This window comes from Nematostella vectensis, chromosome 13 (genome assembly GCF_932526225.1).
Source record: "Nematostella vectensis chromosome 13, jaNemVect1.1, whole genome shotgun sequence".
NCBI lineage: Eukaryota > Metazoa > Cnidaria > Anthozoa > Actiniaria > Edwardsiidae > Nematostella > Nematostella vectensis.
In genome coordinates this window covers 1,908,048-1,932,151 of record NC_064046.1, presented here as the reverse complement: position 1 = coordinate 1,932,151, position 24,104 = coordinate 1,908,048, and the positions used below count along the sequence as shown (strand labels likewise).

The window sequence follows — 24,104 nt, the reverse complement described above, 5'->3', positions numbered from 1 at the left end:
GTAATGCCTAGTGCACAATAGTTACATAGCGACATAACGACATGGGCGCGCGCACTCTTATCTTCGTATGTTCAAGTGTGAATTGTTCGGAATTTTGACATAAACCCGACATGACGACATGGACATAACAACATAAGAGAAAAAAAAAACATGGGAATCCTTCGCATCCCCTACTAACCCATCGCTCGGTCTATTAAAGTCCATATAACCTTTCAGAGCTGATAGACTTTGTCAATTCTTTATATTTTCATCTTCCAAATGATATGTGGTTCTTATGGACCCTATAAAACACGCGTTCGCGCGAATAACTCAAATCTGTAATATTGAGGTATTTTGTTCAACCTTCGGAAAAAAGGCCGTGAACTGAAAGGCCCGGGTCCAGTCATTTGTGACGTAGATCGAGATGTCAACCATGAGAAAACATATGCGCGCGCTAAACCGGTTCCCGTCTTCATGTCTTCTTAGTTATTGCTGAAGAACGTTATGTGGTTACAACTTTAACCGTCATATTTATATCTCAACCTGTTAGTCAAATGATTATTTAACTTCAGGAAACAAATCTGCTAAATTTAGCAGATATTTTTTAGTCTTTGAATTGTGTTTGCATTGTGCGCACGCGCTGCATTCGCAATCAAGAATGGCGACATTCTCATGAGCGCGCGCTGTTTTTGAAACCTACAACAAAACGATATTTTCTTTTTTTCGCATACAATTCTCGATTTTTAATTATTCTTCGTTTTATTGTGGGCAGCATTGCAATAGAAAACAATTCGCCAATATTTTGTGGTATTGCCGTCTCTGAATTTTAACGGATTTAAGATTTTAAAAATTGTTTCAGATTTTTAGTGCGTGACAGTGCGTACCCATAGTTCCCTACGCAGAGTCTAACCTCTGTCACGCAATACGCCTGAGCTCAGCAAGGGCAGTGCGTGACAGTGCGTACTCATAGTTCCATACGCAGAGCCTAACCTCTGTTACGCAATACGCCTGAGCTCAGCAAGGGTAGTGCGTGACAGTGCGTACCCATAGTTCCCTACGCAGAGTCTAACCTCTGTCACGCAATACGCCTGAGCTCAGCAAGGGCAGTGCGTGACAGTGCGTACCCATAGTTCCCTACGCAGAGCCTAACCTCTGTCACGCAATACGCTTGAGCTCAGCAAGGGCAATGAATGACAGGGGTCTGAAGGACTTTGATGCGTAAGGGCCTAGTACCCAATTCAAAGAGATTGCACGTGCAACGTACCTTAGTACATAACCAGACAAGCTAAGTATCGTAGAGTGAGACTAGCTACTTATGATAAGAAAAGTTAAGGGTCCTACATATATAAATACATATTTGCGTCTCAACGCCTCTCTACCTTTTCTAGCGTTTTTAAAGTCAAAAGTAATGGAAAATGAAGCATTGGCGTCACCAATTCTGCTTATACTGAACCATTTCTTTTTGGGTGGGTGCGTTTTGACACATATAACACGATTGAATTGAGTTTGCTTTGTCAAACTAATCCTCTACATAATATATTCTACATTTGTAAAGTTTTCTTAAGCAATTTTTAGCTTTTGTGTCGAGTAAAGCGTTCAATGTCTTTATATTAAGAACTCTGTGTTTGGCACTGGGAAGTTTCTAGCTGCTATGTGGTATAGCGGCATCCACTTTGCAGTTGTCTGAGCATGCGCCGAGGAACTTGAGAAAGGCGCGCTTGTAGTACGGATCCATAAACACGTAGATCATGGGATTGATCGCTGACCCGATCACTCCGACCGCAGACGAGCATGCGTGCATGTTGAAGTAGATCTCAGAGTACCTGTCACGACAGGAAAGCGTTTTAGTAATAACATTTTTTAAACAAGCAAGTTGTTAAGCTAACACCCTCCCCCCCCCCCCCCCCCCCTACAAGGCGCCTGTAAAGACTGCACTAGAAAAAGAAATCGCGTGGAAATTCGCTTAGTTTTCTGCTGCCTTTTGGTTCGTTGTAGTGATTAAGTAAACTTGGAGCCTTTGTCACCCAAGGTGAAAATATTAGAAGGCGGGGATCTTGCATAGTATTATAGGGACAAGGTTGCTTAAAAGCACCTGCCGCCTGGGTTCTGTAAACGCGTATGATTTGGCGCATAAGGTTTTGCACTTCATTTCTCTTCGCGCGCTTTTTCTGCTTGATATTATAGTTTTACACATCATTTCGCGCACTGAAAATTACCGTTAAAGAACCAAGAAAATATAACGCTCCCCTCCCCCCTCCCTAGCAGCCAAGATTACAGTAAATGTATCAGACATTTTCAAATGCTTTGAAAGGGCCTTTTGCCCCTCAAAGACTAAATCTTGGTGACAATTCAAGAGACAGTGGCTATGCTCTCTCCCGCCCATAGCTACGTGTCTTACGTATTATAATCTCTTGGTATATAAATATATATCTTGCTCAATTAAACAGTCTCTTGCCTTCCAAATATCCCAGAGACCTGCACCACAAGGAAAGGCGTCCAGCAACAAGTGTAGACGATGGCGAGCCAGAAGCACAGCTTGGTGATGTGTCGCTCCTCGGCAGACGCGTTCAGTCCCGTGGTCTTTGTGTTCAGACCCTGAAATATACAATAGACACCCCGGGGCATCAGCCTTGTTTCCATAGCCTTTACAAGAGGGGGGAAGCTCATGAGACCTCGATGATCTTAAATCTTTTTATTAATGGCAAACACGAATAGTTTGCGTGGTTATTCACGACAGTTCTGGGGCAAGATAGGATGTCCTCATAATATTGGCCAAGGCGTTACGATAGACTACATAGCCTGCTCAACAGGCGCTACAATCTTTGACAAACTGACAATTGTTGAGACATTTCCCAAATTTGGATGGAAAAAGTCGATCGATGTACATAATTCAGTTCATATCGTTGCGTAAAAAACAGAAAAGCCAAGCTTAGTTAGCCGAGCTGGAAAAACCGGTATTAGTTGCGCGAAAACACGGAGAAGATAGCGAGTAGATCTCGGAGCCGAGCTCAACCCAGCCTCCTAATCTTTTCCCACGCGCCACAGGAATCTCAACAACCCATAATCTCTATCAAACTGCAAACTAGAGAGACTTTATGCAGGCTATAGACTTTACGGGTTTCTAAATGAAGGAAGGTCCCCCGGAACGCATATCTTGCAAAAATTTATAATTATTAATTATTAATTATTAATAAGTGTGCGCTCGGGAGAGCTCAGGAGACAGGGCCGTAGCAGGGGGTGGGGCACTGGGGGCATGTGCCCCCCAATAGTTTAAAAAATTATAGGAAATAACCTGTAGGGGCGTGGCTGTGCCTCACATTATTTTCTGTATGGTGCTACACCAAATAATTCGAGGTCTGCTACAGCTATGGGAGAGGGAGGTTGTACGAACCTTGCGCCCCCCTGGCAAGACGCTAACTGATGACAAAATTATAAAATTGAAACAGTACGAAAACGTCAATGTTATACCTGCCAAACCTTATAGTAAAAGTAGACTGTGATCATGATGGACATGCCATACTGGGCCGCCGAGTAAATCAAGAAGTACAGCGTGAACGCATCAATCCCGGTGTTGATCAGAAGACATCGGTAGAACTTGGGCTCTCCGGTCTCCCTGTGGAGAAATATGTACCAGGCCATCCCAACAAGACCCGCGGACACAGCAACACAGGTAGCCCAGAACCCGTACACGAAGTTCTTGGCTTTCTTGAACAAGAGCTTGGGTTCCCGCGGATTCAGCATGACGTCCTTGCGATGGAAGGCGAGAAGTGGGAAAAGAAAGTATTGCATTGAGATGGCGAGCATGGAGGAGAACAAGGCAAATTCGCACAGAGGCGAGTAGGCTACCAACATGGCGGACGCGTGGCTACGGTACACGAGAAGTAGAGGGGTAAACAAGGCACAGATAATCATGTCCGCCACGGCGAGGTGTGTGATAATAAAGTTGAAGATCCGATGGATGGATTTGTCTATGAAGTACTGCCGTATGACGATACCATTGCCTATTACACCGACCACAATCGTAATAACGTAAAGAGGGATCACGAGCGCGGTGGTCTGGTAGTACTGTTGGTAAACTTCCTCAGTGTCTGTGCCGGCCATCTCGAAAAGTAGACTGGTTTTCTCCTTGGTTTCCGTTTAGGCTCTTGCGCAGACAATCCGCTAGAATTACAACAGGAGACGACTGTTTTGAAAGACGTTCCCCTGGAGAGGTGAAAGTTAAACATGCAAATGAGTTTATGGTCACGTACTTGTCAGAGTAATTTGTTGTGCGCGTCAAACTGTGCCCAGAGGCTCCACAGAGTGAAAGGATCATTTTTTTTTTGCTAAGGGAGAGGGGGGGGGAGATTTTGCCATTATTTTGAACCCGCGTATAACGATATAGCAATGTACAAACACAACAAGAAACTTAAAAGGGACCCACAAACGCGTGTTTTGCTATAAAAATAATACATTGAAATACGGCGGAACCAGCGGAACCGGCGGAACCAGTATATTTCGCTTAGTTATAGGGGTAGGGATGTCATGCTAGGATCACCATTTATTTCCATTCTAATCTGAACAAAAAAAAAAACATTCCGTTGTGAAATGCTAAGACAACATCACTAAGCGCAGATGTGCAAAGTTATTTCACGCATATTTGACATTCTGTCATATGCAGTTTGTATCCATTTGATCGGATAATCCATTGGATTAGTAACAAAAAAACCCTTGTTTCAGAAGCGCGACTCGTTAGAGGTAACACATGCAAGCGTTCGTAGTTTTAGCCTTCGTTGGTTTAGCGTTTCCGATTTTCGATCATTTCGCCGTTGAGGCAGCGTGGTAGATAGGTTTGCATGAACCTATACCATTCGGCACATTTTGGCAGTGTGATGGTGTTGATGTTTCGTTGAAGCGCTTCCAGGGTTAAGAAACGGACTGTAGGGCGGCAACATTTTTGTTTCTGTATTTGGGCTCGGGGTAAAACGGCGAAATGATCGGATATCAATTTTTTAGCGCTAGTATCATTTATTTTGACTGTATGTGCATTATAAGGGCACAAAAAAAACGAAAAGTAATTGAAGAATTATTTTAGGATATTGTTTGTCATAAAGGGCTTATTGTTTGTACGGAGGCGCTAACGTTTATAAGAAGCATGCAAATGACTTTCACAAAATACTATTGTTTGCACTTGCTGTAATAAAAATGTTAATGAATATTTCTTTCACTGTATTGATTGCGAGTTCTCGTATTATTGATATTTTATTTGTGCTATTGTTATGTACCAACGCCCAAATGAAAATGGATTTTTCATTCCTGGTTGTCGAATAGTGTAAATGAATGTGAAGAAAATGCAATTGTGTGCACTCAATTATGTAAAGTTCGTTAATGTATTTCCTTTTAGTTCGAATGATTTTACTTTCGCTTAAATGACAGTACATTGGCGTAAATGTTTGTAATTTTGGCTAAAATGAATGCGTATTTCTCGTTAACGAAAAGCAAAAGGTGTAATAAATTACCCACTTCTTTATATGTACATGTGCTGAATGAATACAATCAAAATCCAATCTGAAACAATTGTAAGTGATTTTAAAGTACTTTGAAATACTTTGAAGATTTCAAAGCAATTCAATGTTTAAGATCTGGCCCCACACATTTAGGATATCTGGAAATATTATGCAATTATAGCCTAGCCAAGGTTGCCGTTGTCAATCAAAACTTTAGATAACATCGCCTTACTAGTTACAGTTATTCAAGTTAAGGAGTGAGCGTCAGGTATAGGGGTAGGGATGTACTAGGATTACGATTTATTTTCGTTCTAATCTCTACAGAAATCCGAATCCGGGGTTTTTTCTCTCTCTCTGTCCAAACGTGACTGGTGGTTTGTCTTAATACTTTCCTTTATATTGCCACTACCGACGTTGATCAGTAACAGGTTCTGTCAACAGGTAAAGGCGATAATAGCGGCGATTGATAGTTCAATTGGCTTAATAGCTTTAGGACCACTGGGCGTACTGTAACGTACCATGCACAAAACGGAATGTTTTTTTGATCAGATTAGAAAGGAAATAAATGGTGATCCTAGTATGACATCCCTACCCCTATAACTAGGCAAAATATACTGGTTCCGGCGGTTCCGCCGGTTCCTCTTTTTAGTAATGCCGCTGAAATGAAATTTTAGTTTCTATTCTCTCCTTTCAGTTTATTCTTTTTTAAAGAAGAAATATTACAGAATAAGTTTTGAATTAAAAGAATACACCGCTACACAGTATTCCTAATGGGCGGGAGGGGCATGGGTGTTGGGGTTAAAGCCGCATTGTCAGGCAGTTTACTTCCGGAGGTCCGACGGAAACCTCGACTATAAACAAAAGAATCTATTAGAATCCGGGATATTTAACATGCCATCCGCTCTAAATTATCAATCACATCCTCAAAGAAACTTCGAATAGACAAACTGCTTTCAATATTTTGAAATATTTTTCGCGTTTTCCGTTTAAAATCATCGGATATTTTTACGTAATCGACCGGAAGTAAACTGGCGACAATGCGGCTTTAGGTAGGGGTTCTCACATCACCGCTCCGCGTAAATTTTCGGTAAGTTTTCGCGACAGGCAAGATTGTGCATTAAACTTTTTAAACCTAGCCTAACCAGACTATACCAAAAGAGGTAAGACTACTTTAGCACTAGAAACGATCGGGTAACAAACTTTACATGCAATTATTATGCCATCGCAAGCTTTTTATCGCAAACTGGTATTCTAGAATGGTCTCACATATGCACTGTTAGGGGGTAAGCTACCTCGGGGAAATCTTTTGAAATTTTAGCAGAAAGTGGTGCTGGAAATTGCTACTGCAATTGAATCTATACATTCTTCGGGAAAGTTTCACCCTCTATTTATACCTAAATTTACAATCGGTGCAATTTGCGGACATTGTTATTGGGTTTAGTAATCCGTTGTCTATATATTTTTTAGTACAATTTTTTGCCGAAATCCATAATCTGACGCCATTTTATATTTCAATTGGCCGATCCGAAAACCTATTTATATTCCTGTTTCGCCTATTAACTAAAACCTTCATTATGACGAGATGCCTTTACAAAAAAATAGAAATTAAACTGTTTATGAGGTTTGTACGCATACAAGTGTCGGTAAAAAGGGAATTTCTATATCTCTTTTCTTATTTCCGGGATAGCACTCATATTTCAAAAAGTATTATATTACTTCTCACGAGTGCGACTTATAATGAACGTTTTGTTTTCTCAATCCAGCGCATTCTTCCAGCTGCAGGAACCCTGTCGCTTCATTTTGCAGCTTCAAGCTCGATTTGAGCTAAGCGCAGCTCATGTTTCCAAAGAAGTTTTTTTCCGATGGGCTTTGTGATTGCATCGGCGTATCCTCCGTTCCGGTGTCAATCGGTTGTCGTGATGTAGACGGATACATGGCGCGCCCGTAAATGGGGCCGAGGGTTAGGCTAAGAGGGACCTCTCCCACATATCAATCAATGGCTGTCGTTTTTCTAAATAGTGTAAAAGAGCCTGGGGCGAGCGCGTGGGAGATCTGTAATATTCCACTTCCAAGATGGCTGCCAGCAAAATCGAAGTAAACACGAATTCCTGCAAGTTTACGTGGAAATTCTCGACTTACAAGCTCTAGAGCGATAAAAAAGCCGGAAAGAATGATTGAAGCGGACTCCCAAATATGGTATGTAATGCCTAATAAGGAAATGGCCGAGCGAGCTAGAAAAACGACAGTTTTTAAAACAAGATTGACTGATATGCCTCTTTACCCCCCCCCCCGTTCAAACCCCATCTACCGCGCATTCTGCCACCCCCCCCACCCCCCCACCCCGGTATTATAGCCTACCCCAAGTTCAACAGCATCGTTTTCGCAACATTGTTCAAACCGCCAATCAGGTTCTATGTAGAAGCGGCCCTTAATTCACCAATAAGATATGCAAACTCGACCAATTTCCCCTGGTGGAACATCAAAGTGTGGGTTCATTTTATTGCCACCTTTCTATTTTGCCAGCTCCCTGAGTTTTTATATAATTTTTAGTTGTTACCTCACGCATAGTGCATTTTTTGATCGAAAATAAAAACTGTGACGTTTGTCACTATTTGTTAACATACAAACATGATGTTTGACTGATAACTATTTGTTGTAATCCATTTCCAAACATTCAAAGAGGTTTATTTGGAAATAGCTCGCTGAATGATAAAAAATCAAAAATATTTTTTTTCACAGTTTCCCAATCAAGTCGCCAGTTCAGGCAGGTGGTCGATAATTCTTTTATTTCTTCCATAATTTTTTCCTTAATCTACAGCTTGTATTCTAATCAATGAGAAAACATTGCTAATATATGACTGAATGGGGCGATAACACAACCGTCACTTTGCAATAATGCTAGCGCGTTTTGCCTTAAGGTCTTTCTCTTTTCTTGCAGTCCTTTTTATTTTCCGTGTTCCTTAGCGACTTCGTAAAAACATCGTTTTAAAAATAGTATCTTTCAATCACTCGCGACGGTTTTTCTTTTAGAAAAACATGTTAATATTTATTCTAATGTTACAGATGACTTGTGCACAATTAATCTTATTTTAAAAGGTACAACGTTTAATAGCTTATCTACCAGTGGCAAGTAAACGTCTAGATTGCGTAATCTTTTGCCTTCATCTTGCTCGCTGCTCTATTTTTCTCGAAATGCAATCTTTGGCAGGTGCTTGTAGGCGAAAATTCATTTTAAAGTATGAGTTGTTCTGTCATCATTTCTTACCTTGTTTTCAACAATTTCTGGACGACAGCTTTTGGAAATCTTTTATCGTCTGGAACGTGGTCTTTTCGATGCTGCGTTGATCGTAGAATGAAATAAATGTAAATGCACTCCGGAAAATATGAAAAGAGATTGGAAATTAATCAACCCCTCTTTACCGGCGCTTGTCTGCGCATGCTCGAGTAGATGTCATTTGTTGACTATTAAATCCATAGGATTAAGTAAAACAAAATGAGGAATAAAAGTTCAGTGTTGTTTTATTTTCAGGTGACATAGGCAAATGCAATTGATTGTCTTTTCCTGCGAAAAATGTTCTTGGGGACAATAGTATAAATTTTCCCTGTTTTGTTTTGAGAGCTTCATTAATAAGCAAGCAAGCTGGCTCATAACCGGTTGATATCTCGCTAATGGGGCAAATACGCGAGTAAAGTGATGCTTTTGTCGTTTCCACATGTTGTTATGGAGGTCTTCCCTCCTAACCAGGAAATTATATTCTCTAATGTTTTTTTTTTATTATTTTTTTCATTGGTTTCTCGTCTCGATTGCTCTTAAAATGCTTGCCCGCCTGTGGCTCCTAAATCGTACACAACGCTGATCAGGCGCGGATCCAGAATAAAATTCTGTCTTGATTACTAGAAACAAGCGCTGAATACTGTCGCCTCAATTAACAGAATAAAGACATGCAGTGAATGTTACTTTGATTAAACATTTTGACTTTTTATATTACCCGAGACGAAAGGTTATGCCTCACGATCTCACTATGTCTGGACCGCGACATATTTTTATAACCTGTTTTAACTTTTCGCGCAAATACGTTCAAATATGCTTCCACTTCGAACGAGGATCGAAAAAAAAAGCTTTGTTTTGGGGCTATTGGTGGTTATTTTCATTAACCTTTTTCAGGAAAAAAATAAAGTCAAAAGCTCAAAGTGGCTTAGCATGAGCAATCTGTGACAGTAGCAAAAAATGGCAAAGTTCAAATTGTAAGGTCGTGTTAGCTTATATTCGCTTGATTTTTTACATAGATGTTCCTTGTGTAATAAAAATACAAAATGCTTTAGTATTTTTTGGTAGATAATTCGTTCTTGAGATATTGCAAATTGAAAGACTCTTGATTTGTCTGAAATTGCCCAATTTGGGCGAAATTGCTACTTTTTTCATGATCTATGGCAACTTTGCTCAAACATATCTCAGGAACGCATCATCTACCAAAAAATACTAAAACCTATTTTGTTTTATATTATGCAAGGAACCTCTAGGCAAAATATAAACAAAATGTAACCTAACACAACCTTACAATTTTAATTTTGCCATTTTTTTGCTCCTGTCGCAATCTGTCGATATGATTGTTTTTCTTTGAAAACATCGGGTCGTGGTTTCTTAGGGGTTTTGACTTGAAGTTGGGCTTGTCCTCTCTGTCACTATTTCGGGTTTTTTTTCTTTTCTGTAACAAAATAAAGCAAATAAAAAACATATTTTTGGCCTTGTTGCGAAGATGACTTTTCCCTAGCGATTAATGAATTTTCCGAATTTCTCTGTGATAGGCAGAAGACTCAAGAAACTTGAGAAAGAATTGTTGGCCTTATATTCATATCCCAAAAGACGAAGTACAATACACCACGCTTTTCCGAGTCGAATTCCAGTTCCGAGGCAGAGTCGAGTTCCAGTTTTTGGTGTATTGTATTCATTTTTGGTTCAGAAACACGACTATTTAGGCTTTCGTCAAGTGGCGGCCCGCTCAAAGGTAGGATAGTGCAATTCTTGAAAGCAAAGATATATTGCTAAATATATATGGCCGCGCGAGAGAGCTGGGGCAAGTGTAAGGGGCCCCCTTCACACTTGCTCCTCAGCTACCTAGCAAATAACAAACTAAGGAATGGTTTCCCGTATTTGTGGATAAAAACTGTTTCTAAACTCAACAAAACCCCGCCAGCTAAGCAGGCTATAAAAAAAAACCTTGGGTTGTGTTAACCCTTTAGTTCTTTTGCAGTATAAGAATTGTTGGTTCTAACGCGTATAATCCCCCATGGATTAAAAAAAACTTTTTCATACAGGGAAATTCAATTTTCTTTTCCGTCTTGGCTAACTAAGGTCTTGGATAGTGTCTGTAACGTTCAAATGATAATGTCTGACTCGACTCGGGGCAATTTTTCGAGTCTGTGCTGTGTAAAGCTTTAAGGACAAACCCATCTGATTCGGTCGAGTACCCCCTCCCAACAAGAAAACATCATTTGCATCTCAAATATCCGGAGTTACAGCTACGTCACGAACCACGCATTCAGAGTTTCCTGCCGTTCCTACGTATTTCATGCGTAAGTATTTGTGTACTCTTCAAAAAGTAAAATATTTTCTTATCCCCATATAAGACCCGGACTCCAAAAGGAAGAGAACATTTAAAAGTAAAAAGTAAAACTTAAAAGTAGTGAAGAATTGCTTCTACAGTGCACTCTTAAAACAGGAATGATACTTTGACTGTAATCTGTACCGTGTGCACGCGACAAGACGAAGGGGGCTTGCAGTGAAACCACGTCAAAAAGATAAACAAAATATCAAACTTTGGGCGTGAATGATGACCTGTGTTGTTTAATTAAGGGTGTTCTCGTAGATCTAGGGCGGGCGGGACGCGTGGGACGGGCGGCAAGATTGATGAGTGGCTCTACCCAAAATCAAAATAAAACAATGATATATCTACTTGACTTCGCGTTCCTTATCTGTAAACAAGATCATATAACAATATCAGAACAAGAGAGAATGGCACTCTGACCCCGAGCTGTTGTGAAACTGGACTGGTTCGTGCGGGACCACAGGCGGACCAGGATTAGAATCATGTCCCTCGTTATCCTTCAGGAAAATAAAATATAATTTGAAGTTGTGTCTTGACTGTTTTCTCAATAAAGCTAGTTACATTACTATATTAGCCTCGTATGTTGTTCTTACGGGGAATTGTGGCGCAGAAAGGGGTCCCCCTTTCTGTGCCACAATTCCCCTTAAGAACAACACACGAGGCTAATATACAGTCAAGAGACACAACTTCAAATTATATTTTATTTTCCTGAAGGATCACGAGGGACTGATTCTAATCCTGGTCCGCCTGTGGCGGGACTGAGAAAATGTCAAAGTAGCACGGCGTCTTTCTTGATTTACGTAGTGTGAAGGGGATTCCGTGAAACTGCTCCGTGAGACTGCTTCGGGCATTTGATCGAGTTTTTTTTATCCTCTGCTACGTCGTAATTGCATCATATTTTGACATTTTATCAGTTTATTAGGGTGATTAGTAAAGTTTTGGATTACGTCACCGTGATAAGTGTAACGCTGTGGTTCTCGTTCCATCTGGAATCTTCTCGAAGAAGGAGTGATTTTGTGAAGTCTTTTAGTCGTGACATCACTAAAATTCAATCAAAAATCATTGGCTATTGATACCTTTGCGACAGTAATGAGACAATAACCGCATTATCTTTTGGTATTTGATTGCACATTGGGAGTTATTGCTTTTGTGCTCAGATTACCATCGAACCACTTGTACCGTAGTTTTCTTCGATTCGACGCATGTGAACATATTATAAAACATATGTTCCGCACTCATTCACAGCCGGTTTTAGCTTTATAAAGCAGTTATGGTGCCAACAAGAAATGCACCAATCCAGTTTAGGGCTTGTCCTATTTTTAAACCAATCAGAACTGTTTCTTGTGCGTCATTCGCCTGGACAGTGTAACGCGCGGTAAAGTTCAATTGTAATCGCTCGTCACGGCTACGCGGCCGCCTCGACGCCTACACAACATCCGTCCTTTCCCTAATGAAGCTAAAAACAAGGATACGATGAATGCAAAATAGAAGGGTTTTCAAGACATTGCAGGTTCGCCTGTAAATTGTCTCAGTATCTAAATGAAAGTACATATTATTCTTATTAAAAAATCTCGCATTTGAGTTCACACAGACAAAAGGCACAGGACGCGCCAACTCGTGATTCCGTAATACAAGCGGCTTTCTGTCAATACTGATATAAGTATCCTTGAAACTGTCAACACAAAGTGTGGGATACCCCCACAGCTATAAATAGCACCAATCTGTCCAAACGGCTATCAGAACTAATTTCTTAGGCCCATAGAGCATCACACGAATATCACGAAGCTCACTTAGAATGGAAGATGTCTACCAGACGTTCCCCGAACAACCAACAGCTCAAGAAGCTAGCATTAGCGGAAACGTCCCTGCCTGGATCAAGGGGAATCTCCTACGAAATGGCCCCGGCGTTTACGAGATAGGCAAAGAGCACTATAATCACTGGTTTGACGGCTTAGCTGTGCTGCACAATTACAAGATAGAAGAGGGAAAAGTAACCTATAACAGTCGATATCTGCGAAGCCATGCGTTTGACGAAGCCCAGTCCAAGAATGGAATTGTCTACGCCGAATTTGCAACGCCTATTCCTCCTGACCCATGCAAGAACATCTTCGCGCGATTTTTCTCCTATTTCGTGCCGCCCAAAAGAACGGACAACTGCTCTGTGAATGTCGTAGCTCTCAAAGGGAAGACATATGCAGTGAGCGATTCGCCTTTCTTGATCGGATTTGATGAAAATTCGCTCCAAGTGCTGAGCTCCTACAATATGCGAAAAGACCTCCAAGGTATACCTCATTACATTGTTTTCTGTTTTGTTTTCGTATTTAGAGTTTGTTATTATAGTTGATTATTGCTGTTATTCGACCATTATAGTATAGTCCGTCAATCTGATCAAATATTCTTTCGTTTCACGCTGCGAAATGCCAACTATCCCTTTCATTGATTTCTTTGTCTAGATAGTGGCTGTTCTTTTGATTAGATTTTTTTCTTGATTGCGCTTTTAAGTATATTGTTTATTTGAATAGTTTTACAGATTTGCGATTTTTTGTCTGGCTATATCCCCAGACCCTTTTATATGTTAGTTGTGCAATGTTCATAAAGAACTTCCGCTGAAGCTATTCAACGATATCGTTATTCGGAACATCTGATCTGACATATCACTACTGGGAAATTTTCGACTACAATCAGTAAGAGGGCCTATGTAGAAGGGGAAATAAAAAGAGGGTAGATTATTGTTATACAATGCAAAAAGATCAATATGAATTCATTGTGCTGTCTTTGCTCTGTAATACTCTTTTAAACTGTCCTAACTAGCTTTGCCATTAAAGGGAAATTTAGACTTCCTTCCTAACGAGATTTTGATTAACTTACCCACATTTTTCCGGTCTTTTACCACGTTTCCTCTTCGACTGTGGCCCCTGTTTGGACCTGGCACTTCGGCATTCCCAGGCAAGCCTTATCTGTTACAACTTGATGCAGTTCCCGGAAAAGCGCTGATTTTGTAAAAGGCTTTTGACATGGGGTGGGGTATCCTGTTCTTTGACAGGGAAAAATGCCGCATTTGTGAAGATGTGGGGAGAGTGGTATAATTTTTGTGATGAGCTCTGAAAAAATTAATGATCCTTTCCTAAGTGATTACCTGTTGTAACAAATAAAAATTGTGTATTTTTTGCTAGGGCTTATTTACTTGGTTTTTAAGGGAAGCGATAAGCTGAGGTTTTTTAGTCTTAGACGCTAGTACCAGCTTATTTCCCCGTTTTCTTGTTTTGTTTTCGAAAACATCAATGAATACTTCACATGGACTAAGAATTTCAGAGGGATTATCCCCTTGGTTTATTCCAAAAGAATTTAATGTCAATATTTGATTAAATTTCTTTAAGCAGAATCATCGCCAGTAATAAAAAAATAGACAAAAAATAATAAAAAATTATTAGGTACGGAGATCGGACATAGAATATAACTTTGGATTGATGCAATCTATTGACCGTTTGTTGTCTTCCTACCCACAAGAAACGACATTTTTCAAAATAAAGTGATCCAGATAATTGATTCTCTTCTAATTGAATTTACGATACGAAGCGCGAAGTTGATCATTAAATAACAAAATTGCGGCAATCAGGATAATACATAAGGCATTTGAGGATTTAGATCATCTATTAGATTATAAACACCGGATGTTAGAAGCGGTTTAGCGAGCAAGCCCTGCAAAGTCAAACACGCCGCGACTAAAGGCGTAAGTCATATGGGAGAAATCCGGAACATACGTATTTCGCTCGTTTGCGCTCTTTCGCAACTCGAAGAGGGTCAAGCACTTAATATGTACCCCCAACGTCGGCGAGAGCTTTATTAAGAGTACTAAAATACCGCAAGGGAAGTTACAGGGTGGTTTCTTCATTGGTTTCTTGGTATTAATCACCCACTACCGCCACAACTACCGGTGTGAAACTCATCGATTGCGTCCCGGGTTGGCATTGGCTTTCTAATACTGACACGCTGTCGGCCTAAAATGCGCGAATGAAAAAACCTTTAAAAGAATGACATTTTAGACAAGGTTAATCGAGTGAATTGAGTCTTGTTCTCATTTTTTATGGTATATTATAGTTGATTGTTTTTTCCACACGTTTTCGCACTATCTTGCACACCATTTCTTAGAATTTGTTTTCAGTAAGGCTGAAAAACCTCTCTTTTTCTCATTCTTTTTCTCTGTTTTTTTTTTTTGTGGATTTGTAAAACCGTGCGTTTCTGATCCTAACCTCACAGGTCAAACAAGCTTATCATCGGATAATCGAAACAGATCTGTTTTTCAACGCATGAAAGCAATACACTTTAAAATGGCAGGATTTCCTATCAAACAATGTATTTAATTAGACCAAATCATCGTTTCGCCTGTCGTTGCCCGCGGGAGGTGTGAAGAATTTCCGATGTGTTGTCATCAAATCCGCTTTTTGCTGACGCTGCGGTTCATATCCCTTGTGTATGATGTGAATTGCGCTTTTATGATGCTTATTAAAAAACGTTGAGAAACGTTTACTTCTTCTGGGGCCCTGCCGTTGCTACACCCACATGGTTTAAATGAGCTATATACATTAGCTATATAGTTGATATATACACTTTTGATAACTGTCATCCGGTGTCGGTATATAATGCAGGTGTCGGCATCTATACAGAAAGCGATTTTAATGCTTTACATTTTATTGGGCGAAAGTGGGTACAGCAAAGTTGTAGCTGTAGATATAATACTAAATAAACATGCGCAAAAAATAAAAGCGCGCAAATTTCTGAGTAGAAAATGCGACCAGGCGAAGTTGCGTGAAAATTTATACGTGTAAAAAAATATTTTCAAGTTTCTAAATTTTTGGGGAAAATAGTATAAAACACGTATTTAAATTCAGAAGTTTCCACAGTCAGATATTTGATAATTACGCTTCGGATGGGAGGGATCCGCGTCTGATGGTTATTATCCCTGTCCCCTTGTCTCGTGCATCGTAGCATGCAAGCGACTCTTAGCTACTTGCAAGCTCACCTTTGTGCCATATGTGCCGATTTGGGAGGACATCATAAAACCGTCGTATCAGCGTGGATTTAAGGTTTAAACGTGGGGGAATTCTTTCGAAGGTCGAAGATACCTTATGTGTTTGCATTGCGAAAATATCGAGATAAGGTAAAAAAATTGAAAATAAGAACGTGTAAAATGTTAAATTGTCTGGTTGAGAACTACTATAACAGCTTTGTCTTTAAACCATTCGAACTTCATGACCACTGCTTCAGGATGCTGCGATTAAGAAAAGTTAAGACAACTGAAAAGATTGCGAAAGCTCAATTTTCTTTGTGACCTTTGTGTGATTTTTTTGTCACGGTTCCATCTGATTTGCGAAGAAGGATTTTATTTTATTGAGTTTTCTGCTGAGGATGCAGCTGATCCCATATGTATACTTTCTCAAAGAGAAAAATCGGAATACTCAACCTTGACTTTGGTTTGCGTGCAGCTGAGAACAAAAGCCCGAGGGAAGGTTGTCCCGTGGCCGCATCATCACTAGCACAAATAAGTCATCATGAAACAGCCTGTCCCATTACTTGGCGATTATTATACGCAGATGACTCACAGATGGTCCAAAGTCAGCTTCATTATAAAATTATACATCTGTAACACTGACAATAAGCTGCGAGACTTCACAAAGATTTCCTTGATGAATTTGCTCGAAATTTGTGAAGTGCTAGAATTGGGAGATGCTGGCTAATAGCGATTGAAAGGGATTATATGGGATCGTTTGTCACAGACGTCAACATTGTTTAGCCATTTCTTTGCTCTAGACACACGATCTCACAATAGATTTCAAAGGCTTTAAGCCTTTTAAGCCATAGGTTTAAAAACCTACAGCTCTATCCTTTGAGAATAAGGGACCGACCATTTGATATCTGATATGCTTTTGTCGCTGTTTCTTTTTTCCGTATGCTTTCATCGCTACGCCTTTTAGCCAAGGAATACTTAATCATTTTTTCTAGAGATTTCTTCCTGCCCGAATGTTTTAGTGGGCTTTGTCCCGACCCATCAGATGCGAGATGTTGGGTCAATATCCCTGGGGGGGGAGGGCTCTTCAGGGTAAAAGTGATAGGAATGCTCGTCGGGAAATTCAAAAAAATACCCCTAAAAAATGCCGGCACACCAAAAATTGCTACCCTAAAAAATACCCCAAAAGCCCTAAAAAATACCATTCTAATAGAAAAGCCTATTTTTTCCTCGGATAACACCCTGAAAAAATACCTGAGGCCCGATTTTGACCCCTAAAAAAATACGACGAGCACCCCTATCAGGTCGACATGGGAGGAACCCGCTCCCCCCCCCCCCCCCCTGGGTCCCTATGGATCATTCTCTCGTCATTATTCCAACTCATCGTTTGACTGCTGGCCCGTTTTTTTGCAGGCCCCATCCGCATGTTTTCCCTCACCCCCCACCCCCACGAGGACGAGCACGGTTACGTGTATAACGTAGCCGTTACTATGGACAAGGGTACTCGGTTTAATATAGTGAAGATACCGCCAGACCCCAAGCGATCGCTTCCTGGAGAAAGGTACGGGAACACTCTGTCATCTATTTGTTTATTTTTCTATTTTACGCGAGACACGCCCGTCTCACGCACGTTCGGAGCTAATGACTCGAGCTGAAGTCATTCTTATATTTGCTGAGGGGGTGGGTGAGTGGAGACCTTACTTTTATATAATGTTCTTTTTAAAATTCCGGCTACAAGGAAAGCAGCAATCCCCTGCCCAATCTTATTCCTGCGTGAGCGTCGGAAAACGAAAGAAAACAAGACAGGCTTTGGGAACGAAAGCTACGACCCGATTAAATAGCGAAATTCATGGTGACTTACAAAGTTTAAGTGCACTAAAACGCCCCCATGACCAACACCTTTGGTACACGAGTTGAGTGAATATAAATAAAAACAATTCGCTAAACTAGATTGAGCACTCAGACGTTTCGAGATTACTACCACTTAAAGCCGCATTATCACCAGTTTGATTCCGGAGGTCTGACGGAAACCTCGACCGTTAAAAGACAAAATAATCTATTAGAATCCGAGATATTTAACAGGCCATCCGCTCTAAATTATCGATCACATCCTCGAAGAAACTTCCAATAGACACACTGCTTTCAATGTTTTGATATATATTTAGCGTTTTCCATTAAAAACCATCGGAGATTGTTACGCAATCGACCGGAAGTAAACTGGTGACAATGCGGCTTTAAAAAAGAAACGTAAATAGATTCCTCATGTGTTCTATCCTCATTTCTATTCAAACAGCACATGTCATCCGATGGAGGGGCTGAAGGTGCTAGCCTCCTTCCAGCCCAAGAACAAACTCTGCTACTACCACAGCTTCGCGATGACACCTAACTACTTCGTGTTCATTGAGAACCCCTTTGTTGTGAACGTGTTTGCACTACTTACAATGAAAGTAAAAGGTGAGAACAAAAATATATATATTTACTTGAATAACATAAGCATAGCAAAACGGAAAAAATGTATTTGAAAATTACGCGCCTTGTACATCGACTTGCTGCTCAGCGTACCACTAGACAAAGGAAATAATGGAGAGCAACTTCGTAACATATGTCGTACTGCAGCGCCAGCGATGCCAATGCTTAATGACATTGAGTATAGCTATTACGTCATGCTCTATTTCGGTGTCAAGGTGTCGTAATATCTTAAGAATCCTTAGTGTCTTTAAGACCGTGTCATAAGTCGTCATAATATCTTAAGGATCCCTTGTGTCCTTTAAGATGTGTCATTAGTTGACGTAATATCTTTAAGATCTCTTGTCTCTTTAAGTGTCATAAGTTGTCGTAATATCTTAAGGATCTTTTGTGTCTTTCAGGTCGGTCTTTTCACGACTGCATGAAGTGGGACGCCACACAGCCTTCCCGGTTCTACCTGGTTGAGCGCAAGTCAGGCAAATGCATCGCACGCTACGACGCTGACTGCTTCTTCAGCTTTCACCACGTGAACGCGTTCGAGAGCGACGCGGACGTGTTCGTGGACATCGTGTGTTACCCCGACGCGCGCATCGTGTACCAGTACTACCTACACCACTTGCGCACCAAACCAGAGCACGAGATCTCCAAGGGCTACGCCGACCCCGCGCTCAGACGGTAAGGGGGGAATTAAATGGAATGAGAAGAGATTTTAAATGGAATAACAAGCGCGTTACTAGAGGTATGCACACGGGACTCGAACTTTCCCTTCGAAAACCAAAATCGACGTTTCCTAATCAAAATCGCTGAGCTTGTCTTCCCCTCAGGCATGAGAATGAGACTCACTCCCTTCCCTTCCCCCCTCAGGCATTAGAATGAGACTCACTCCCTTCCCCTCCCCCCTCAGGCATGAGAATGAGACTCACTCCCTTCCCCTCCCCCCTCAGGCATTCAGACAACACACCTGTGAAATAAGACTGAAAATCACTAATAATGTAATAGAGTGCTAGAATTTCAATTTAAAAATGATGCTAAGCAACATTTTAGGTGTGAGACTGGCATAAGTCAGTAGACTGAGCGGGAGCTTCCTCTGGGACCCAGAGCGTCGCGGAGATCGGGCACACAGGGAGCGCGCGAGAACTTTCTGCGTAAGGGAGCCAAGTTTGATCTTGTTCGTGGGCGGAGTGTCTAACCTTAGCTGCCCAAAAAAAAAAAATTGGAAATAAGGGAAATAAAAGGGCCCATGCTGTCGTGTACAAAAAGCGCTGTATGAGACGGGGTGTATATGATTATATTTTAGAAACGAATTTAGACCCATCTTAAAGACCCTGGTCCCACTTTCGTTACATGTGGTTTCGTAGGCTCTGAAACCCTCTGCAAATACGATGTTTATCTCAGTGGCGAACTTAATCGAATCATGGTTAATTTCAATCCATCCTCAATAAAAATGTGCTCAGTTCTATTTCTAGATTATCAAATAGTGCAATGGAAGTTGTATTTTTTTTAAATGACGAGAGTTTTTAATATCCAAAACACAAACCTTAACAACATTGTCACGCATTCTACGGACTTAAAAGGATTGCGACAAGCACTGAATGCAAGGCTATATTTCAGGTACCGCATTCCCATTCCTACAACTCATGCCCCCAAGTCGAAGAGAAAGAAGAGTTTTCAGCAGTACAAGATGCCCAAATACTCAGATGATCGCGACTACAAGCTGTTGTACTATGGCATAGAGTTACCGCAGATAAACTATCAGTTTGCCAACGGGAAACCCTACCGATACGTGTACGGAGTTGGGCCGAGACGAAGGGGAGACTTCCTTAATCAGATAATTAAGGTGAGAGCTCGGGTGTGGCCATGGACAAGGGGGAAAGAGCAAATCGTGTCGAAGGATGTCCTAATTAAGAACCATATCAATATTTGGGTGACATTAAAACTCGCTCGGCCAATCTCTTGGAGGCTTGTGTGATAAAAGATTTGACCAAGCGATAAAGTTTTTTTTGACACATTTTTGCCTCGAGTCTCAAATTGACAGGAATCAGCATTTTTCACCATGTTTTCTGGAGATCAGGGAGCGGGAAAACTTTAGCTCTTCTAAATATGAGCATCAATGCCCATATAAGGCAATGCATACGAAGGACACTATCCGTGGGGAATATGTTTGATATGAATAATGTTAGAGCATCAAGCATCATGCCCAAAACTAAGGAATTGGGAGGGGGGGAGGTATGAGGAGGATGATGATAATAATGATGATGATGGTGATATTGATGTAATGATGGCGATGATGTGATGATGATGATGGTTTGAAGATTCTGATGATAATGATGATGATAACGTTGATATATCAGTGATGCTTGTGTACTGAGAATAAAGATGGCATGATGATGGCTCCCGTAATGATAATTGCTGAAATGTTCAATATTCTGCGAACTCTTAACCATAATATTCAACTGTAAAATCGCTTTCTGGCTTCCGTCATTCAATCTAACGGAATTACTTTTTTTTTTCGACTCGAGTGACGATCAATGATTGCTATGCAGGAATCCAGTAGTATGCTGAAATTTTGCCTGATCGGAAACCATTCCAGTTCTAGCCAATGCATGCTTCAAGTATTTTGAACGACGGAAGCTAGAAGGCAATGGAGCTGTTGGAATCCGTTGGCGAGAATTTGAAAATATTGAAAACCGCCGTAAAAATGATACTCAGTGATGACGATACCGCTGGCCATATCACTAACGACTCGTGTTTTCTAGGTGGACGTACTGGCTAAAAATGCGAAGTTCTGGTACGAGCAAGACTGCTATCCCTCTGAACCCGTCTTTATTGCCGCGCCGCGAGCCGAGGAAGAAGACGAAGGCTGCGTGGTGTCCGCTGTGGTCGGCACCAAGGGAAAGAAATCATTCCTCCTCTTCCTGGACGGCAAGACTTTTAAGGAACTCGCACGAGCAGTAGTCGACTGTCCAATCGCGTACTCCCTACATGGGATGTTTAAAAGCAAGTATGGACTCACCCCGGGTCTTAAAAGAGCCTGGGCCGAGATATGAGACCGGAAGGTGATTTTAACGAAAGTTGTTGTCTTTACTCGTCTTAGAGGAGAATAACGTTTTGTCGAAGGCTTAGCACTTTATCTGTAAAGGGTTACAGATGCGGGTTTAAGATCCACGCGTTAGGAGAAATATAGGATGTGGTAAACACTGAAGTTAAGGAGACCGACAGCGTATTACGCATGAGATATCCACACAAGTGACGTCATATCAGGTATAAACTAGCGACACGCATACGCAGGCGAGATGAGAAATGGCTGTGTTTTGATGGCTGTCTGAGGTGGCCCCCTCATTGTCCACAACCCCCGCTTCCCTAACGACAAACCATATATGTACAGCCTAGTCCCAGGCGTTCTTATCGGGTTTCCTGTGGTTGGGTTTCCTGTGGATGGTAAGAGTTGTGAGCTCGTCCCAGCCCCCAGGTTACCTCACGGTTTATCTCTGAGCACAGGAAACCCGGTAAGAACGCCTGGGACTAGGCTGATATATGAATAGACTGAAAGCTCAAAGGAGGTCAAAAAGTGAAATAAAATGGAGAATGTATAGCTTTGGATTTTAAACTTACTGTTTAAAATACATGCTCAATCGCATTTTTTGGTAAATGTTTGCGAGCTCAAATAACTTTAATTCAATGGCTAAAGCTACAAATAACTTTTGAAATCAAATTTTGTAGCATATTGTAAAGATGATTCATGTTTATCCAAAAATATGATATTTTATTCAATAAAATTTCGACGACGGACCTTAGTTGTTATTATAAGCTAATAAGTTTAAGTAGAAACGAAGTGGCCGTATTTCCTTGTGAAGTATAAGCGTCGTGCTTCCTTCGTGCGATCCTTCCATGCCTCAAAGCTACGAGAACAAGACAAGTAATCACCATAGAGAGCCGTAGCAGGCCTCGAATTATTAGAGGGGGGGAGGCGATACAGAGACATTAAGAAAATATATGGGGGGCACAGCCACGCCCCTACTGGTCATTTCCAGGGCTACGGCCCTGTCATAAAAAGCATAATCTTCATCACCTTTATAATCGCCAATCGTCGTCGTGGGTCATTTCCTTTGGGAGGATTTTCTTTTTCTATACAGACAGACTCATATGATACTTGGCTCATGTGATATGATACAGACTCCAATACAGTATCCAATTGTATAACAAAGTCTCCAATGACAAATTTACAAAGTGTTTAGCCATAAGTACTAAATATTCTAGAAAACGTTGGCTCGAAGCGCCTCCTTCTGCAAACCCCTTGAAAACATATCTATCTATCTCAGTTACCTCCTAAAAATACCTGAGGCCCGATTTTGACCCCTAAAAACTACGACGAGCATCCCTACCAGGTCTCTATTTGTATCTGTATCTCTATTTGTAGAACCTACATAATCTTTCCTACCTCCAGCTTTCGTCGTCCAGCGCCCACTCGTACAACATGTAAACTGAAAAGCCGAATGCCAAGGCGAGAAGGAGAGCGCTTGTGATTTGGAAGAATAGGAGAAGGGTGCTTGGAAACGCTGAAGAAATGCAACGATCATGTCATGACAGGAGAACGCTTGTGACGATTGGAGAAAAAAAATGAGGGTGTGATGTGGGTTAAGGAGGGAGTGATTTGTGAAGCTTAACCAGTAGATGGCACGCACTGTCCTCAACACTGAGGCCTTCAAACCCACCAACAGAGAAGGGTAGAAGGGAGAGGCTCGAGCTTCACTCTCGATTCACTCGTTTACTGTCACGCCGGTCACGAGGAGCGAAGCGTAGCCAAGACCGGCGTGACAGTTAAGTCACGCCATACTGGGCGTAACTGGCCTCGAAATATTGGGGACGTGATGAACCTACAGAGATTAAGAAAAATGTGGTGTGAGGGATGGAACACTCACGCTCGTAATTAAGAAAAAACCGGGAAAGGGGTCTATAGACGTAACGGCCATGATATTTGCGGACAAACGTTTAAGGTATTGCAAGTTTTCTGTATCTAATCTGTCGGGGTACCCAATTTTTTGTCAACAGCAGAAGAAGGAAAATGAGAAAAAAAAAAAGATAACTAAAACGCTAAAAAAGCATCGATCTCAAATGGCGCCATCCTACATACACACATTACGCGCTATAGCAACTAAGCAAACACAAGTCAATCCCACCAACTCACCAGCAAATATACCCCCACCTAGTCCATTTGTAGTGTATAATACACAGAACAGAAAAGTGGAGCCAACACATCCAACACACGCCGCGATCTTTTTAGCTTCTGCAGTAAAATTAGCGTGGTTCCCCTCCATTTTGGGCCGTGTTTCTCTCGATGGAATCAACATGCGATTGTGTCGTGAATCGTGAACAAGCGCGCGCTAATGCGTATCTTTTGAAAGAACCTAGTGTCTCACTAGTGTAGTTGTCTTTCGATTGCACGTTTCACGCCTTTGTGACAGATCTCTTGGTCATTCATTCTTGAAGTTTAAACATTAAGCTGCTTTTGCGCAATAAGATAAGCCATTTAACGATTTTTTTGAGAATTTTAGCACAGCGAAA

The 24,104-nt window shown here is 41.2% G+C and overlaps 3 protein-coding genes and 1 long non-coding RNA gene across 5 annotated transcripts; 1 reads left to right on the top strand and 3 right to left on the bottom strand.

Moving 5' to 3' along the window:
* Positions 1 to 1,438: 1,438 nt before the first annotated feature.
* LOC5508149 (neuropeptide Y receptor type 2) lies at positions 1,439 to 8,888 on the bottom strand. 2 transcript variants are annotated; one of them, XM_001628699.3, is made up of 4 exons: positions 8,731 to 8,888; positions 3,448 to 4,182; positions 2,435 to 2,574; positions 1,439 to 1,802 (listed from the first exon to the last, which is right to left on the bottom strand). In XM_001628699.3, the coding sequence occupies exons 2-4, from the start codon at positions 4,078 to 4,080 to the stop codon at positions 1,622 to 1,624; spliced, it is 954 nt and encodes a 317-aa protein (XP_001628749.3). In that variant the 5' UTR covers positions 4,081 to 4,182; positions 8,731 to 8,888; the 3' UTR covers positions 1,439 to 1,621. The 2 variants fall into 2 exon arrangements, with proteins under 2 accessions (XP_001628749.3, XP_032232856.2); XM_032376965.2 differs by having other exon boundaries at positions 3,457 to 4,182.
* Positions 8,889 to 11,754: 2,866 nt separating this feature from the next.
* On the bottom strand, positions 11,755 to 14,139 carry LOC125559129. Its single transcript, XR_007306361.1, has 2 exons — positions 13,940 to 14,139; positions 11,755 to 13,765 (listed from the first exon to the last, which is right to left on the bottom strand). It is a non-coding gene; the product is annotated as an uncharacterized LOC125559129 (long non-coding RNA).
* LOC5508146 (beta,beta-carotene 15,15'-dioxygenase) lies at positions 12,489 to 21,741 on the top strand. The gene is made up of 6 exons (XM_001628725.3): positions 12,489 to 13,353; positions 17,490 to 17,637; positions 18,370 to 18,530; positions 18,944 to 19,217; positions 20,154 to 20,379; positions 21,299 to 21,741. Exons 1-6 carry the CDS (start codon positions 12,867 to 12,869, stop codon positions 21,587 to 21,589), a joined length of 1,587 nt encoding a protein of 528 aa, XP_001628775.3. The 5' UTR covers positions 12,489 to 12,866; the 3' UTR covers positions 21,590 to 21,741.
* Positions 21,742 to 22,284: 543 nt separating this feature from the next.
* LOC116615392 lies at positions 22,285 to 23,904 on the bottom strand. Its single transcript, XM_032376966.2, has 3 exons — positions 23,728 to 23,904; positions 22,981 to 23,098; positions 22,285 to 22,441 (listed from the first exon to the last, which is right to left on the bottom strand). Exons 1-3 carry the CDS (start codon positions 23,888 to 23,890, stop codon positions 22,360 to 22,362), a joined length of 363 nt encoding a protein of 120 aa, XP_032232857.2. The 5' UTR covers positions 23,891 to 23,904; the 3' UTR covers positions 22,285 to 22,359.
* Between the last annotated feature and the right edge of the window lie 200 nt (positions 23,905 to 24,104).

Excerpts from the sequence above, each read along its gene's own strand:
- LOC5508149 (XM_001628699.3), bottom strand. The coding sequence starts at position 4,080 with ATGGCCGGCACAGACACTGAGGAAGTTTACCAACAGTACTACCAGACC. Across the intron at positions 2,575-3,447 it reads TTTACTATAAGGTTTGGCAG|GGTCTGAACACAAAGACCAC; the intron begins GTATAACATTGA and ends TGTATATTTCAG. Across the intron at positions 1,803-2,434 it reads GTCTCTGGGATATTTGGAAG|GTACTCTGAGATCTACTTCA; the intron begins GCAAGAGACTGT and ends CTGTCGTGACAG.
- LOC5508146 (XM_001628725.3), top strand. The coding sequence starts at position 12,867 with ATGGAAGATGTCTACCAGACGTTCCCCGAACAACCAACAGCTCAAGAA. Across the intron at positions 17,638-18,369 it reads CGATCGCTTCCTGGAGAAAG|CACATGTCATCCGATGGAGG; the intron begins GTACGGGAACAC and ends CTATTCAAACAG. Across the intron at positions 20,380-21,298 it reads TCCTTAATCAGATAATTAAG|GTGGACGTACTGGCTAAAAA; the intron begins GTGAGAGCTCGG and ends CGTGTTTTCTAG.
- LOC116615392 (XM_032376966.2), bottom strand. The coding sequence starts at position 23,890 with ATGTTGATTCCATCGAGAGAAACACGGCCCAAAATGGAGGGGAACCAC. Across the intron at positions 23,099-23,727 it reads AGGTGGGGGTATATTTGCTG|CGTTTCCAAGCACCCTTCTC; the intron begins GTGAGTTGGTGG and ends GCATTTCTTCAG. Across the intron at positions 22,442-22,980 it reads CTGGACGACGAAAGCTGGAG|CTTTGAGGCATGGAAGGATC; the intron begins GTAGGAAAGATT and ends TTGTTCTCGTAG.